At 47.0% G+C, this 17627-nt stretch overlaps 1 protein-coding gene across 3 annotated transcripts in view; it reads right to left on the bottom strand.

Annotated features, from left to right (window-relative positions):
- PRKAR1B (protein kinase cAMP-dependent type I regulatory subunit beta) overlaps positions 1 to 17627 on the bottom strand; it is a 123490-nt gene that overhangs the window by 28263 nt on the left and 77600 nt on the right. For all 3 annotated transcript variants that reach the window (XM_060282444.2, XM_035130525.3, XM_060282445.2), the window contains 2 exons: positions 11926 to 11986; positions 7333 to 7454 (listed from right to left, as the gene is read on the bottom strand). In XM_060282444.2, the coding sequence (XP_060138427.1) occupies positions 7333 to 7454; positions 11926 to 11986 (183 nt within the window). The remainder of the gene's footprint in view (positions 1 to 7332; positions 7455 to 11925; positions 11987 to 17627) is intronic.

The raw sequence follows: 17627 nt of genomic DNA, 5'->3' as shown, positions 1-17627 counted from the left end.
CTATGTCCCTAAGTCATTATAACAAGAAACGGATAGTAAATTCAAGGAGGCTGCATTCCCACAACACTTTATCCTGTTTCCCCAAAGTTTCCTTACGTGATCATTTTTGTGCTTTATGTGGTCTTTCACATGACATAAAAGGTACTTCTGGGAATCTAGAGGAAGTTTAGGGAATGGGGAAAAGTGAACCTTCTATTTTATTATATGGGCTTATTTCGTGGGAAGCTGTAGGATTCAATCTGAATAATGTTTAAATCAATAGCCTTGCTTAGTATGCTTTTGGTTTTATTTCCTTGGGGTGGGTGGGTGGAATTAAAAGTAATGGTGATCCAAATAAACGGGCAGGTTTGTACAGGGAGAGAAGGTCCACTTATGTGGCCAAATGTAAAAAGGGGTGTGCTCAGGAACATTATTAGGACTGGGGACTGGACCAGTTCCTTGCCCCTTGAAACCATAGTGTCTAGAAAGAAAGGTGATGCTTTGCTTCCCCTTGTCTCAGGTTGCAACCCATTTGCCCCGCAGAGCTTACTGGAAACCAAGAAGAAGAGGCTCCTACCTGCTTAGCTCTGCCACTTTGTCCGCAAATTCGGGACTGGGGGTGAGAGCGAAATAGCGAGCGAGAGGGAGGGAGGGAGGAGGTGAGAGGGAAATAGTGAGAGAGGGGGAGGGAGGGAAGAGAGAAGGAAGGAAGGAAGGAGAGAGAAAGAGAGGGGGGGAAGGAAGCCTGCTCTTGTGAGAGTGCCCTGACAGGAGCGCTTTCGGGGCGCTGATCCTGTTGCCACCTCTTCCCCCGCCCCACAGTGAGCTGGGGAGAAGGGAGACCCCTGAGAGAGGTGGTGACAGGATCAGCACCCCGAAACGCTCCTTTTGGGGCACTCATCCTGCCGCCGCCCCGCCGCCTCTCGCAAGAGCAGGCTTCCTCTCCTCCCCCGCAGGCTGGCCAGCACCCCCTCCATTTTGGCGCCCTAGGCATCTGCCTAGTTCGCCTAAATGGACGTGCCGGCCCTGCGCAAATTAGCCTTCCCAAACCCAAGTGCCGGGCCATTAGCAGCACTGATTGGGATTGCTAATCTGCCAACATCTGGAGAGCACCAGGTTGGACTGCATTTCTGCTATGCGGCACTGGTTCTAATACATGCAGAAGATTCCATTTTTAACCTGCGACGTCTGCCAAGGCTGAGGGCAAGCCCTTCCCTTTCTCGATGCCATGGGATTCCCCCAGGTGGAGGGAAGAAGACATGAAGAAGATGCTTCACTCTGAGCCAGACTCTTGCGTCCAACCTAACTCACAACTGTCTACTCTGACCACTTCAGGATCTCAAGCAGAAATTTGTCCCAATTGTGCTTATCAATATCCTTTTCAACAATTCATGCTGGGGACTGGAACTGTGATCGTCTGCATGCAAAGCAGGTGACCACTTCTGCTTCCATTTCCTAAGGACTGGGGAGGAAAATCACCTGTGTCATAGCCACTACACCAGACCTGTATAACTAAAGCAACGTGTGTTGGGTCCATGAACAACAGCTCTTCAGACAGCTGTTTCTCTGAAGGGAGGGTGGAGATTGCTTTATGGTAGGGTGGAGACATCAGCAGTTTGAATCTGTCCCACCTCACTGTCCCACCCACTGCTCACTAACATTATATATGGGGTGGCTTTATAGCCGAACTGCAAAACTAGCAGGAGCCAGCTAAATATACAGCCTGACTCTTGAAAACAAATACCTTAAAAGCACACACACCAATGAAATCAGAAAGGCAAAAATCTCCTGAGTGTTGTGTACACACACACACAGTGATGATAGTTTATGATATGGCTGGAAATTTGTGTTTTGTTTTCGGGACTGTGCATCTGTTACGAGGTTCACTTGCCAAAATATAATTCTTTATGGCAACAAGCGTTGCACGGCGCTTAAGGTTCTGCACCTCAGTGCCAGGAATCTCAAATGGGATAATTCCATGACCTTGAAAATCCAGCAGATACATTCCACATCTGCCCAGGCTGGGAAAGCCTGATGTTGTTGTGTGAAAAAGCAGGGTGGGAAACAAGATATCAGAAATGTCTGAAGGCAGACAGGGAGGGGGAGGGGAGAACTGACAGGAGGTTTTTAAAATACTCCCCCCCCCAACCCCGCCAGCCTTTGTTCACTAGTTTTCACAGATCAAACTGCAAACCAGTTACACACTGGGAACATAGGAAACTATGTTCAGATTAGTTGTTTACATAGCCCAATACTGTCTGTGCAGCAAGTGTCCACTAGAGATGGACACAACAACCTGTATGTTTTGTTCAGTGTTGGTTTTCAATGCATTCAGTCCGAAATCTGTTCCATCCCATTTAAATCATGCATTTAAATTGGGTGCACGCATTCCCCTAAAAGGCACATTCTGAATGCATTCCCCTACAAATATGTTTTGTTTCTGTGCGCTTTCTCCTAAAATACATGTTTTTGTATGCATTTTCGCTTGGAAAACACATGTTTCCGCGTGTTGAACCAAACTGCACCTGATCCTTTTAACTGGGGGTGCTGAGGGCAGGTGCTTCAGGACGACAGTGGGGAGAGAGAATGGCAGAAAGGCACTTGTAGGGCACACAGATGACTTCGATCACACACTGTTGAATGTGTGTGTCAGGCCATGGGGAATCCAGAAACCCAGGAGAGCGGGGGGGGGGGAATACTTTACCTGTCTTGGATAAGACTTTCAGACCCAATGCATTAGCCAATCCCCTCACTGCAAGTCACCCTAAGGCAGAGATGGGGGAAACCCATCCCCTCCCACTGATGCTTTTGGGACTCTAGTTCCCATCATCCTGAGCCAACATGGAATCCCCATCCCCCTAATATAAGGGGAACCCTCCATTTTGGGAAATGTAATGTGTGATCGCTTTGGGGCGAAAGATGAAAAAATCCTGAATGTGGAGGACAATTAATTTGAGGGGGGTATCCTAGTCAAGCTAGTAAGACTGTTCTGCCCAGACACTGAGGTCTAGTACCGAGGGCCTTCTGGCGGTTCCCTCGCTGCAAGAAGCCAAGTTGCAGGGAACCAGGCAGAGGGCCTTCTCGGTGGTGGCGCCCACCCTGTGCAACGCCCTCCCATCAGATATCAAAGAGAAAAACAGCTACCAGTTTTTTAGAAGACATCAGAAGGCAGCCCTGTTCAGGGAAGCTTTTAATCTTTAATATATTATTTTATTTCATTTTTCTGTTGGAAGCCGCCCAGAGTGGCTGGGGAAACCCAGCCAGATGGGTGGGGTATAAATAATGAATTATTATTATTATTATTATTATTATTATTATTATTATTATTATTATGTGTTGTCATCAATTACTGGTCATCTTGTATGCCACATGTGGTGATCCAGATGTGCCTGAACTACAGCTCCCATCAACCCTGACCATTGGCCTTGTTTGCTGGGGGTGATGGGAGTTGTAGTTTGTCAACATCTAGAGGCCAAAAGGTTCCCCATACCTGCTCTATACGTTTGAGATTTGTGTAGGTATGTCATGGGCAATGCACCTCTTGGGTTCTGTGGCCTTTTGGCACCTTCGTTTCCCTTCCCTTTACACCTGTCTAGAAGCCACATCCACTTACTGGCAATAGTACTACACGTGACGGAAGAATGTGGCACAGTGGGTCAGTGCGTCTGGCTGTTAACCAGAAGGTTGATGGTTCAAGCCCACCCAGGGATGGCTGTGGGTAGAATTTCTGCATTGCAGGGGGTTTGGACTAGAAGAGCACGGTCAGACCCTTCCAACTCTACAATTTTATGATTCTATGTGGGGTATGTCCAGGGGTAGGTGGCAAGCTAGGGACCCAGGTGACTCTAGGGACCCTAGAGCTTGCTGATCAGAAGGTCGGCGGTTCGAATCCCTGTGACGGGGTGAGCTCCCGTTGCTCGGTCCCAGTTCCTGCCAACCTAGCAGTTCGAAAGCACGTCAAAGTGCAAGTAGATAAATAGGTACAGCTACAGTGGGAAGGTAAACGGCCTTTCCATGTGCTGCTCTGGTTCACCAGAAGCGGCTTTGTCATGCTGGCCACATGACCTGGAAGCTGTACACCAGCTCCCTCGGCCAATAACGCGAGATGAGCGCCGCAGCCCCAGAGTCGGTCACGACTGGACCTAATGGTCAGGGGTCCCCTTTACCCTTTTTAGGTGGCAAGCTGCTGGAGAAGAATAAAGATGGAAGCCTAAATAATCCTGGTTCTGTCTGGGACACCATGTAACTTTTGTTCCTGACTCAGATGCAAATGGGATTTTTAAAGTTTCGGAGCATTTTGTAAGCCGCTTTTGAAGCTATAAACTAGGACACAAGCAAATGACTCAATATCCCAGGGCCGCCCCACAGAGACAGCATTATGGCAGTCTAGTTGGGGTGAAAAGAATACTGCTGGGAGATGAAAATCGAATCCTTCTTTGTCTCGCTAACCATTTTGCAGTTCCCCCAACCACAATGCATAAAAATCGGCCGCCCACGTATTATTAGCACAAAAATGGAAAACAGGTAAAGTGCCAACAAATGAAGACTGGTATATTAAACTGTTAGAATATGCGGAGTTAGCAGGGATAACCACTAGAATAAGAAACCAAAACGATGAAAGATATAGAGAAAACTGGATACTATTTATAGAATACAGTGGTGCCTCGCTAGACGAATGTAATTCGTTCCACGGGTCTTTTCTTATAACGAAAAATTTGTCTAGCGAATCCCATAGGAATGCATTGATATTTTTTTTTGAATTTTTTTTTTTTTTGCCCATAGGAACGCATTAATTGTATTTCAATGCATTCCTATGGGAAACCGCGATTCGTTAGACGAATTTTTCATAAAACGAATTCATCTTGCGAGGCAACCTCCGATCGCAAAACCCATTCGCCTAGCGAAAAATTTGTCTAGCAGGGCATTCGTCTAGCGAGGTACCACTGTAAATCTATTAATTAATCTAATTTTCGTTAAGCGGAAATTTCGTTAAGCAGGGCATTCGTTAAGCGAGGCACCACTGTATAGGGAAAAGTATTATAAGCAAACAATTTACCTGGCAGGATTTTCAGCAGAGTAAGAAATAAATAAAGTATATAAAAGTGGTTGAGATAGATGGGGTGAACTAAGAAAACACGAGGAAAAGAGGGGTTAAACGGAACCAAGGAAAGAGAGGATAGGAAGTCAATGAATGTTTTCTGATTTTTTTTTTTTGTCAATTATTTAAAATCTTTGCAAGGAAAGATTTTTCTCTGTTGTGTCCTTTTTGTTTATGCTTTGTTGATGTGGAATGTTATCAGAAAAGCAAAGAAATAAAATATGCAAAGGAAACAACAACAATCGGGCAGGATGCAATCCAAGTAAACCAAATGCAACATTATGAATTTAGCCAAATGAATATTATTTGCATAGAGATGTGCTCCCTTATTTCGAAATTCTTTCTCAGTCCCCCACTTCACACACACCATACACAAGGGATACAGCTCACACCTGTGTTTCAACCCAGCACACTGCTTAGAAACAGCAAGGGGGGGGGCGGGTATAGAGATAAATGGGAGGCAGGCAACCCCCTGCTGTTTCGGCACAGAGTGCTAAATTCTCCAGGTCTGTTATGGCTGTAAATCCCCATGAAACGAGGTTTTAAATTGCGGCCCCAAACTGTGATGAGAACCAAAAGTTCAGGACTGCAGAGTTGCGGGGTATATATATATGCTATAGATCTGAAGCAGTTTAACTCTCTCTCTCTCTCTCTCTGAGCTGAAAAATACTTCTCAGTGGCTGCATTCACATGGCAGGTTATTCCACTTTCACAACACTTCCCTAACTGTTAATTGTTCCAGAAGTGGCTTTTGTTGTGCGAAAGCTCAAACGTAATGCGGAACTTAACAGTTGGGGGAAAGGCATGAAAACGGAATGAACTGCCATGTGAATGCAGCCGTAGAGCATTGTCAGCACAACACAGCTCCCATGATTCTTTGCAGGGGGAGCTGCAACAGCTCAAAAGGGGGTATAAATACAAGTTTGCAGCATTATTTTAGGCCACGAACTGATGAATGTGTCACTCACTCTTACAGAGCTAATGCAGAAAAATACAGATCACCTCCATGCGAACAGGAAACATGCAAAAGGCAGGTTGGCCAGAGGAGTAAAGGAGCAACCATTCGGGTTTGTGTACGCCTTTGCTGCCCATCAGGGCTGGCACAGCGAATGGGCATGGCTGGGCACCTGCTGAGGCGTTTTCTCCAGTGGGAAGGCCACACCTAACCCCTCTGCATTATACTCCAGCGGTGCCTTGGTTGTCGAACATAATCTGTTCCGGAAGAGCGTTCGACTTCCGAAATGTTTGACAACTGAGGAGCAGTGGGCGGTTGGCAAATTCCACCGAGGAAATGGAGAAACACGCCCCGGAAGCCATTTTACTTCCGAGGCGGGTTTGAAAACAAAGCATTCACTTCTGGGTTTTTGGCGTTCAGGTTCCGAATCGTTCGGCTTCCGAGACGCTCAAAAACCGAGGTTCCACTGTATTCTAGAAAACAGGTCGGCATGTCTCTCTATGGGCAGGCTTTTGGAGGAGGGGTGAGGTGGAGAATTCCTGGTTTTTTAAAGTTGGGCTTTTATAGACCTGGCGAATATTTTAATGCTGCATTCCTCCCCCCCCTTTCTTCCCTGTGTGTTGGAGTTATGGAATTATTTTCATTTTGATGCATCCCCCCCCCCATTGTACTGTTTCATGTTTTTATGGATGTAAATTGCTCTGGGGCCTACCGGCAAGGGGCAGTGTGCAAAACTTTTAGACAAAATGAACTCACTCAAGACTCCCGAAGGAAGCATACACCCCAAGGAAGTAGAAAGACAGAAAGTCAGGTTTTGCATCCATGGCAGTGACCAGAGGAGGAATGACCACGGAAAGGAGCGTACACCATGATACATCTGCATCAGCACAACCGGACCCCTTCATCTGCCCCAGCTGCAACAAAACATCTCTCTCTCGTATTGGTCTCTACAGCCACAGCAGATGCTGCAAACTTCCGACAGTTTGACTTCACCCCCAAAGGCGGACTCCTCCACTGTCTCCCAACACTGACAGATGCCAACACATATAATACCAGTTGAATCTGCACCCAGAATTATTTGCAAAACAGTTGCTTTTGCTTTTGTCCGCAGCACATCGATCCATGCGCTCAGTTTGCAAAACCGGCTCACATACTCTAATGTTCGCTTGCACAAGGCCTCCTTGCAGTTCTGAGCTTGGAATTTTACCCGCGGTCCCAGTTAACAGAGCCGATGCAATGCAGCCGCTTGATAGTTATAAACACTTTCGGGAATTGTGCCGGGTTAGAAAGCCAGGCTTACCTCTGTGATGATGAAAAAGTCATCTCCTGGCTCTCCCTGAACAACTATCTTTTCTCCGTCTTCAAACTGGACGGGTTCTAGCGCATCTGCCACAGTCAGCCGCTCCCATTTGTCGAGAGATTCTGAAACATGGAAGGACACAAGGAGGGTTTTTCTCAGTGCACCTGTTTTATTTGTGTTGATTTGCCTCTAAAAGTTTAACAGACCTTTTCTACAAGCACCAATCCGGACAGAAAGTTGTTGAGCTTTTCTTTCTTTTTTTAGTTTTGTCCAAAGTTGAGCTTTTTGAATTTTTTAAGCTATTTTTTAAGGGAATTCGCCAAAATCTAGACTTCAGACACTGGTTGCCATATCTGGATTTTCACTGACATTTCCGCCTGGACACTGCTTCCAGCTGCAGTATTCCAGATATGCCGGGGAAATTCCGGACTTATGGCAACCCTAAGCACCAATCAAAACCCATTTCACCCTGCCCACGTCCTTCCTTCAAAGTGGTGGATAACTTACCCAGGGTTGTGCAAGTCTACGTTTAAAGAAATTTTGCCCTTTGCATTTGCACTTAAAATGATAAATGGATTTAATTTGCCTCTTACAAGCGCAGGAGCTGGGACCTTTCCCTTGCTTGCTCTGATTTGCCATAATTGGCACTCTTAAAATTATCGCTGCAATGCAGGTCCTTTCTGGCATTCTGGAACAGATCATATCCCAGACCTTTTGCTAAGCATCGCAAGGGTAATTGCAAGTTCTCTTTTTTTGTGATGCAGTAAGAAGTTCAAGTGCATTTTGCCTCCCCAAGCAAAAATTGTAAAGGGCTATCGTCTAATAGGCATGTTGCAGGGTGCAAACCAGGATGGTTTTGGTGGCGTAATAGGATTGGAAATATAAAGAGCACCTAACAAGGGACAGGGACGCGGGTGGCGTTGTGGGTTAAACCACAGAGCCTAGGGCTTGCCGATCAGAAGGTCGGCGGTTCGAATCCCCGCAACGGGGTGAGCACCTGTTGTTTGGTCCCTGCTCCTGCCAACCTAGCAGTTCTAAAGCACATCAAAGTGCAAGTAGATAAATAGGTAGCGTTCCAAGCGGGAAGATAAACGGAGTTTCTGTGCGCTGCTCTGGTTCGCCAGAAGCGGTTTAGTCATGCTGGCCACATGACCTGGAAGCTGTACGCCGGCTCCCTCGGCCAATAATGCGAGATGAGCGCCGCAACCCCAGAGTCGGTCACAACTGGAGCTAATGGTCAGGGGTTCCTTTACCTTTACCTTTAACAAGGGACAGCAAGCAGTAGGCAGGATTCAGGGATACAGATTCAGGGAAGGTTATAGTAGAGAAGAGGGGCAAACTCAGCAGAGGTATACAAAGACATTTCCCTAGTCTCTGGGAAACAAAAGTGGAAGACAGCTATTGCCCTCATGCCTTCTTTGGTGGCTTTCCAGAGGCACCTAACTGGCCACTGTGGGAGCAGGATGTTGGACCAGATTGGCCCCTGGTCCCATCCAGCAGGTCCCTTCTTCTATCTGTTAAGGTTGAAGGTGAGAAACAGCTTTTACCCACCTGCTAGCAGCCTCTTCAAGCCTGTAGCCAGAAATGTTAGCAGTGTGGGCGCCTAAACATACAGAGGGTGGAATACAGGGTAATCTGATATGGCGGGAGTTATTTAATGCTATTACATCTGAATAATATTAAATTAAACGTGATGGCATCCAAAAACGAGGCTCGGGTGACTGTGAGTGATTCCAGAATCTTAGGAGGTGGGAGCAGGTTTTATACTGTAAATAATTTGGAAGATGCATTATTTCATGCTTTGTTGTTGCTTTAAATAAAAGCTGAAAATCCAGAGTTAGATCTGAGCCAGCCAGGGTCCTATTGCGCCCCCCCCCATGGTTATGGACCGAATGCTTCCTTTTATAGATAGGGTGCTAATGATGCTGCCTGGGGCAGCTGCCCCACTCTGGTAGGGCAAAAAAAAAGAGGCTGAAAAGAGGTACAGATTTGCATAAAGTTTGCATAGTTTATTTTTTAATGTGTAGGTGCCATTTTAAAAATCATTACTCCAATTTAAATAGAAATCCAATACATTTAATCATAGTGGGGCTGGCTGTGTCAAGGAGACTTGCCTGTCCACTCATCCTTTTTCCTGTTGATGAGCAATGTCAATGAGTTAAAAGGTAAAGGGGCCCCTGACCATCAGATCCAGTCGTGTCCGACTCTGGGGTTGCGGCGCTCATCTCGCTCTATAGGCCGAGGTAGCCGGCGTTTGTCCGCAGACAGCTTCCGGGTCATGTGGCCAGCATGACAAAGCTGGTTCTGGCGAACCAGAGCAGCGCATGGAAACGCCGTTTACCTTCCCGCCGGAGCGGTCCCTATTTACCTACTTGCACTTTGAAGTGCTTTCGAACTGCTAGGTGGGCAGGAGCTGGGACCGAGCAACGGGAGCTCACCCCGTTGCAGGGATTCGAACCGCTGACCTTCTGATCAGCAAGCCCTAGACTCTGTGGTTTAACCCACAGCGCCACATGGGTCTATCTTTAATCCAGACTTGGACCACAGTCCTCCAATCAAGGGCTGTCCTCTGAGAGCCCTTCAAATGGTGCGCTCAATACATGAACACATAGGAACACCTTGAAGCCGCCTTTTACCAAGCCAGAAGGCTGTCGCATGGAAGACGGAACCAGCTTGTTTTCTCCTGCTCTGGAGGCTAGGACCTGAATGAATGGCTTCAAGTTACAAGAAAGGGGATTCCGACTAAACATACAAGCAATAAAACTAAGAATTGCTTTCATCTAGTGGTGGTGGGAACTTTTCTCACCTGTCAACTGGGAAACCTAATAGTTTATGGCACAATCATATCTCTCTCCACACTCCCTGCATTTTCTGACTGCCCACATGAGAAATGATTGCAAGGATTATCAGGGAGCGGGGGGGGGGGGATGCCTGCTCAACCCTTCCAGGAAGGGTTGTACTCATACAAAACCCTGCTGTGGTAGGCATGGGAGAAGAGGAAAACTATGACCGCCCATGCCAGGAGTCCTGTGTCTTTCTTATCTCTGCTCTTCCCATCCCCTTATTTACTATGGAAGAGCCAGGAAGATGCTAAGGTGAAGTCTAGGTATTAAATCAGTGTTGTTGTTGTTGTTGTTGTTGCTGCTGCTGCTGCTGTTGTTGCTGCTGCTGCTGCTGTTGTTGTTGTCAACATTTCATTAAAAGTAACAACTGTGTTTGTGACCACTGATGCTGGGTGACCATCCTCTCCACTCCAGTACACCTGGGAACCAGCCCATGGCAAATTATTTTCTTTGCATGCAGAGGGTCCTAGGATCTCCAGGAGGGCTAGCAAAGACTCCTTGGGATAAGAGCTATGCTGCCAGTTCATCTAGATCAGGGGTGAGGAATTTCGGTCCAGAGACTAAGTGAGGCTTTCCAGACCTTTGTGCCTGGCCCTTGGGGACTCATGGCAAGCCACACACCTTACACACCTTTTTGCCTGGAATGTGTCCTGTGCGAATGCCTCTTGCTTGCCTGGATGGAATGTGTGTGTGTATAAGCCTCTTGCTTATATAAATGGCTGGAATGTAGCCTACTGCAAAGGAAAGAGTTGCATCTGTTGCCCCAGCTGTTGGTTGCACAGTCACCTTGCAACAGAGGGGGCTGCACAAAGCTAATGCCGACAAAAGTGAGAGTTCTCCATATTCCCAAACTATCCCTGTACCTTTAAATCTATGCTGACTTCTCTCTCTACCTCTTGGTTGTTTCAACTGATACATCTTAGGTTGCATCCTGTTTACAGCTTCCTCCTCCTCCTCCTCCTCCTCCTCCTCCTCCTCCTCCTCCTCCTCCTCCTCCTCCTCCTCACTGGGTGATATTGGGCCAGTCACCACCACTCAGCCTAACCTACCTCATAGGGTTGTTGCGAGGATAAAAATGGAGCAGAGAGCAGAATTACGAACAGCGGCTTTTGCTCCTTGGAGGAAAGACAGGATATAAAAGTAACAACAACAACAACAACAACAACAACAGAATTGGGGGGGGGCATACAGTAGCTAGAATACTGCATTTCAATTGCTATGAACTGGCAGAAAAGTCAACAGGTGGTCTGCCAAGATCCTAAGCAATTTCCCAATGATCTGCAGAATGTTGAGTTTGGGAACCATCGGGCTACAGCGAACCCCATGTGAGGGCGATGGCAGAAAGGACTGCACCACTTCAGACTGTGCAGGTGGGAGAAAAAGGCATTTTTGGAAGCTCCTCTATATTAAAAACCCTCCCACAAAAACAAGACAGAAAATTTCTCCCATCAGGGAGAAATGCTCTAACTAAGCCCATTGCCAGCTGCGGTTGTTTTTGAATTGCTGGGAGTAATTTTACATATGCGAGGTTTCCTCTTTTCTTTTTCAAGATCCATCTCCCACCTGCAGTCTGAAGCCCAGCAGTCTGCTCTTACAACCTTAATTTGCTGCGTTGTGCAGACCAGGCTTTATACATGTGCACACAGGCTTTCTGCGTATTTCCTTGATGGGTTTTTTTTTTTTACCGCTCGACCACCGTATATTTCTCATCGGTGCAACAATATCCAAAAGGAAAGAAAAGGCAACACACCCAAAATGGAGACCTTGCTGAGGAATTCTTCGTACATTTTCCGCTTTCTCAGGGTACTGCCCTGAAAGAGAATGAGAAACGGGAGTAAGTGAAGCCAATAAGCATTGCCTTGTAGGAATTGGAGGGAAAAGCCCATGCCGTCTAGCAGTCTGTCTCTCCAACAGTGGCCAGCCAGAAGTTGTCTCCTGTTGGAAGTAGAGGGAAGGGTCATTGTGCATCAAAAGGTCCAGGTTAACATCTTATATGTAACTGTACCCTTTTGTAGCATTTGTTGTTGTTTAAGTTGTCTGCTGCTGTTGCTTTAGTTCTCGGTATATCATATAATTTGTGCATGAGCTGTGCTTGAGAAGTATCAAAGTGCCTCTGAACTAACACTTAGTCCACAGGATTCCCAAAACTAAATGCAATATTCTATCTGCCACCCCAGAGGTGGGGGAACCTGTGACCCTCTAGAAATTCCAACTCCTATAATATCTGATCACTGGGCAGTGTGCCATAATGGTGAGAGTGCTGGACTAGGACCTGGGAGAGCAGGGTTCGAATCCCCACTCAGCCAAGAAGCTCACTGGGTGACCTTGGGCCACTCACCGCCTCTCAGCCTAACCTACCTCACAGGATTCTTGTGAAGATGGAATGGAGAAGGAGGAGAATCATGTATACTACCTTGAGTTCCTTGAAAGGTAAAGGTGGTGTACAAATGCAATAAATAAATAAAACGCTGGCTGGGGTTGATGGGAGTCGGAGTCCAGCAATAACTGGAGGGACATTGGTTCCCCACCCTTAGGAAGACAGGACCGCTGGGTTCACCTGACTCAATATGGTCTATACCAGGCATGTCCAACTTTCAAGAGACTGAGATCTACTCCCACCAAAAAAAAAAAAATAATCTGGCAGTGATCTACCAAAGTTGTTGAGCTTTTTTAAGGAAGCCAAAGTTGTTAAGTTGTTGAGCTTGTTTTGGTTGGGTGGGGGGAGGGTCCAGCGATCTACCATGGACACCGCGGAATCTACCAGTAGATCACGATCTACCTATTGGACATCCCTGGTCTATACCGATGAGTAGGGGCTCTCCAGAGTTTCAGGAGGGGGACATTCCCAGCCCTACCTGGAGGTGTTGGGGATTGAAGCAGGAACCTTCTGCATGCAAGACAAATGTCCTGCCACTGAGCCACGCCCTTCCCCGTGCTGCACAATGCAGTTTCGCTGCGATACTGCCATCTGCACAAGTTATTTCCCACTTGCAGTTTTTGTTTTCTGGTTTCAGATTGCTGCTGCTGCTGTCTCCCTGCTCCTCCGAAACTTCAGCACTGCCAAAGCAAACAGCCTAATGAGAAAGCTCCTTTGCAGCTCTACCTGGGATCCGTTAAGCCCCCCCCCCCCCAAAAGTAAAAGTAAAAGGGGGGTCAAATTAATGCCTGGTGGAGCTCCGCCAGCTTTCTCACCGCACAGAACAAGTGAAACCAAGCTGGGCGAATCGGGGCCCACCACTCTTTTCTTTCTTCTCAACAAGAAAGTCTAAGCAGAAGCATCTATCTGTTAATCGCTCAATTAAACTACCTCATTATCCTCTAAAAGTTAAGCAAGCCTGTAATTAAAACAAGAGGAAGCTATTGAAATGACAATGCTGTGCCCCCAAAGGCCTGATTGAGAATGGAGCTCGTCGCCTAGTTTCCTGTCTTATATATGTCTCTGTCTCCCTGGGGGGGCAGAAGCACAGGACATAAGGGAGCCTATGGTGAAAGGGGGAAATTATGGACACACACTAGGATACATGCAGAGAGCTTCTCTCTCTACTGGAGTGAATGGAGAAACCTGTTCGTACAGGAGTTCTGCATGCGCCCTGGAGTATGTAAAGGGCTATGAATTAAGATGGATGGATGAAATCTAGACAAAAGCAGCAGCTCCTAAGGTTGCAGTCCTGAATTTTTGTAACCTGCCCTCATAATAATAATACCTTTATTGTCAATGTACAACCTGTGTACAATGAAATTAACCGAGCCTCCCTCCCCCCAACACAAACACTCAATCTCATTGCACTCTGTGTGCTCGTCACACAACACACCAACCCCAAAAGTCAGTTGCACTATATTATTTCCCGTTCAGCAGCCTAACAGCCCATGGATAGAAACTGTTTTTTAGCCTGTTGGTACGACTGATTACAGTGGTACCTCTACTTACGAATTTAATGCGTTCTGAACGCACATTTGTAAGTCGGAAAAAAATGTAAGTCAAATCCCATAGGAATGCATTGGGAGAAAAAAATCGTAAGTCGAAGCAACCCTATCTAAAAATTCGTAAGTAGAAAAAATCCTATCTAAACCGCATCCAAGATGGCGGACGGAGCTCCGTTCGTAAGTAGAAACATTCGTAAGTAGAGTTATTCGTAAGTAGAGGTACCACTGTATACTTCTTTATCTCCTGCCCGAGGGTAGAAGATTAAAGAGGTGCTGGCCGGGGTTGTGAATCGTCCTAGAGAATTTTTCTCTCTCTCCAAAGGCAACGATCCCTTGCAATGTCATCTAGTGGGCTCAGGGGACAGCCCATGATATCATGTGCTGTGTTCACCACCCTCTGTAAAGACTTTCTGTCCGTGGCTGTCAAGCCAAGGTACCACCCTGTGATGCAATATGAGAGGACGCTTTCTATTGTGGACCGGCAGAAGGAGGTCATCCATTGTTGTTTAACATTGTTCTTTCGCAAGACCCTGAGGAAATGGAGTCTCTTTTGGGCCTTCCTAACCACCTGACCGTAACGTACAACTGGGTCTTAAGATTTGAGACATAAATAAATAACACTTGGGAGTAGGTGGTCTTGTGCCCTGCTTTGCCTAAGGTGGCCCTCTGTTTAAAGGGTAGCCAGAGCACTGCCCTCTGAAAGGCCGCCCAGCTCAAAGATGAAGAACACTAAGGAGGGAGAGCAAGAGCAGCCACGAAATTTCCCAGCCGTGGTTGGGCTATTAGCCATGATGGCTATGCTCTGCCTCCACCCCTGGAGCCAGCCATGCTTCTGAATACCAGCTGCTGGAAACCTCAGGGAGCTGAGAGCGCTCTTGAGTTCAGATCCTGTGTGAAGGTTTCCCAGAGGACGTATCTGATTGGGCATTGTAAGAAGAGGATGCTGGACTAGATGGGCCATTGGCCTGATCCAGCAGGATCTTCTCACGTTATTATGTTGCTCAAGGGGCCTGAGCAGGCACACAGGTCACCTGGACACAGTCATAGAGTTGGGAGGGACCATGAGAGTCATCTAAGTCCACCGCCCTGCAATGCAGGAACCTTTTGCCCAAAGTGGGGCTTGAACCCACAACCCTGAACGTAAGAGTCTCCTGCTCTACCGACTCAGCTATCCCAGTCCTCCCTGCTATGGTGAATTTCTATCTAAAATCATAATAACAATTTCTAAATTTGACCGATACATATAAATTAGCATATGCAAATACGCAGGCAGGTGTTTATTATTATTATTATTATTATTATTATTATTATTATTATTATTATTATTATTACCACCACTACTAGCTGGCCTGGCCACGCGTTACTGTGGCTCAGTCTGTTAAATGGACCCTCAGAGTCCCCCTTCAGACTCCCCTTACCTTCAGAGTCCCCCTTCATTTTCTTGATATGTTTTACGCGTGTTCTGTTTACACAGGGTCATCCCTGTGACTCCCCCACTGTCCCGACCCATGAGCTATCCCATCCCCTCCTCCCCCCACCCCGGCTCATCCCTGTGGTTGTCCCCACCCTGTCCCGACCCATGACCTATCCCATCCCCTCCTCCCCCCACCCCGGCTCATCCCTGTGGTTGTCCCCACCCTGTCCTGACCCATGACCTATCCCGTCCCCTCCTCCCCCCACCCAGGCGAGCCCCCACCTCCACTTGGCCCAGTCTGGAAAGGCGAGCCGAGATGCTGTGGAGAGGGAACCTTTCCTAGGTGCAGTACCAGTGTAGTCATCACTAGAGGGCGCTGTTTTGCAACCTCTCCTGTGCTCCCAGCATGCACTTGAGGGTGATTTGTGAGTTCTGGAACATGGGATTTTGGGTTTTTTTACGTGGCCCAGGTGTGACATCTGTCTACGCAACCTGTATATGGTCACTCTCATATTTGCTTTGGACGTTGTGTCAAAATTTGAACGTAATCGGTCAAGCGGTTTTGGAGAAACGTGGACACCCACCCACATGTCCAGTTTACATTATATATACATATATACATACATATATACATACATATATATATATATATATATATATATATATATATATATATATGACCACCCTCTCTTTGGGAGCGGGTTTAGTTGAACTCATTGTGGCTAACTTCCCAGCCAAGATGCACAAGACTGGGCTGCATGGCCCATTTCATCCAGGGGGACTTTGTTTCGGAGGGGGACACTCTCCAGGCAGTGGGCAGCTCCGCCCTCCTTTCCTTCCAGCTGCTGGGAAGCAACCTCAGAGCGATCCACGCCCCGCTGTGCACAGCTCCACTGTTTAACTGCAAGGCTTTTCAGATCCGCAACCAACGCTTTAACCGATTTATCACACCAATTAGCCGGTTCAAGCTCGCAGGCTTAATGCCGAGGGGTACCAAATCACTTCCTGTCTTCCTCTTCTGTGGCTCCGCACCTGCCAGCCCCACACTTAGAGGAGGCCTTAAAAAAAAAAGGACTTAGCAGAGGGGTGACATGTTAATCTATCAAGGACCAGGAAAGCAGAAGCTGGGCTGGGCGGCTAAGCCGTAAACAAACACTCTGATGTTTGCTTATAGCAAAGGGGGAAAAGGCACCTGCCTCATCTTCCTTGCGAGGAAAGGGTGATGATAAACTAAGAGAGGAGGCAAGGAAGTGGACAGCGGCTACAAGGAGCAACCGGAGGGCATCCTTCTCTATACTGACAGTAAGCTCATTCTCCAAGCGATGACCTTTATTCAGCCAGCAGCCTTACCCCTCAGGCAAGGCGAAGTGGTAGCCTCAGAGGCACCCGGTTCTGGGTGTCATGAAAGGGCAGCAATTTGTTAGGCATCTAATTTATTATCTGTGCCAGGGAAGTGGGAGAGGCCCCTGTAGGAGTTTCTGCATTCAGGTGCCAAAATAAGTTGGCTGGACTTGGGTTTATGTACCAAGCACCTTGATTTGTGATGGGGGAAAGGTGTGTATATTGGCTGCTTCAACCCTGCCAAAATGGCATCAATTCAGGGATGGAGGTGAGGAAGAAATTCGGTTCAGTTCACAGTGAAATGTGAATGCTGAAACAATACCTGAACCAAAACACGGCTATACTTTGAAATTTACGTTTCTCTGAATTTTGCAAAATAGTTCTCCAGATAGTGTGTAAATATACCAGGACAACCTTTCTCAACCTTGGCTCCCCAGCTGTTGTTGGACTACAACTGTCATCATCCCTGAACCCCTGGTCTTGATAGTTCGGGATGATGGGAGTTGTAATCCAACAACAGCTGGGGACGGAGGTTGAGAAAGGCAGTATTAAGAGTGAAACTGTGCATTAAAATGCACATGTTACTGAAAATAACCCACACAAGTGCATTATATTAGTGAACATCGCTTTGCAAAAATGTGTTTAAGAAGGATGTTGACAAGCTGTAACATGTGCAGAGAAGGGCGACTGAGATGATTAAAAGGTCTGGAAACTGAGCTGTTGAGGGAGCTGAGTGTGTTTAGCCTGGATAAGAGAAGATAGAGAGGAGATAA

This window comes from Zootoca vivipara, chromosome 13 (assembly GCF_965207765.1).
Source record: "Zootoca vivipara chromosome 13, rZooViv2.hap1.1, whole genome shotgun sequence".
Taxonomy (NCBI): domain Eukaryota; kingdom Metazoa; phylum Chordata; class Lepidosauria; order Squamata; family Lacertidae; genus Zootoca; species Zootoca vivipara.
Note: the sequence above shows the minus strand (reverse complement) of the source record. Positions and strands in the feature narration are given on the sequence as shown.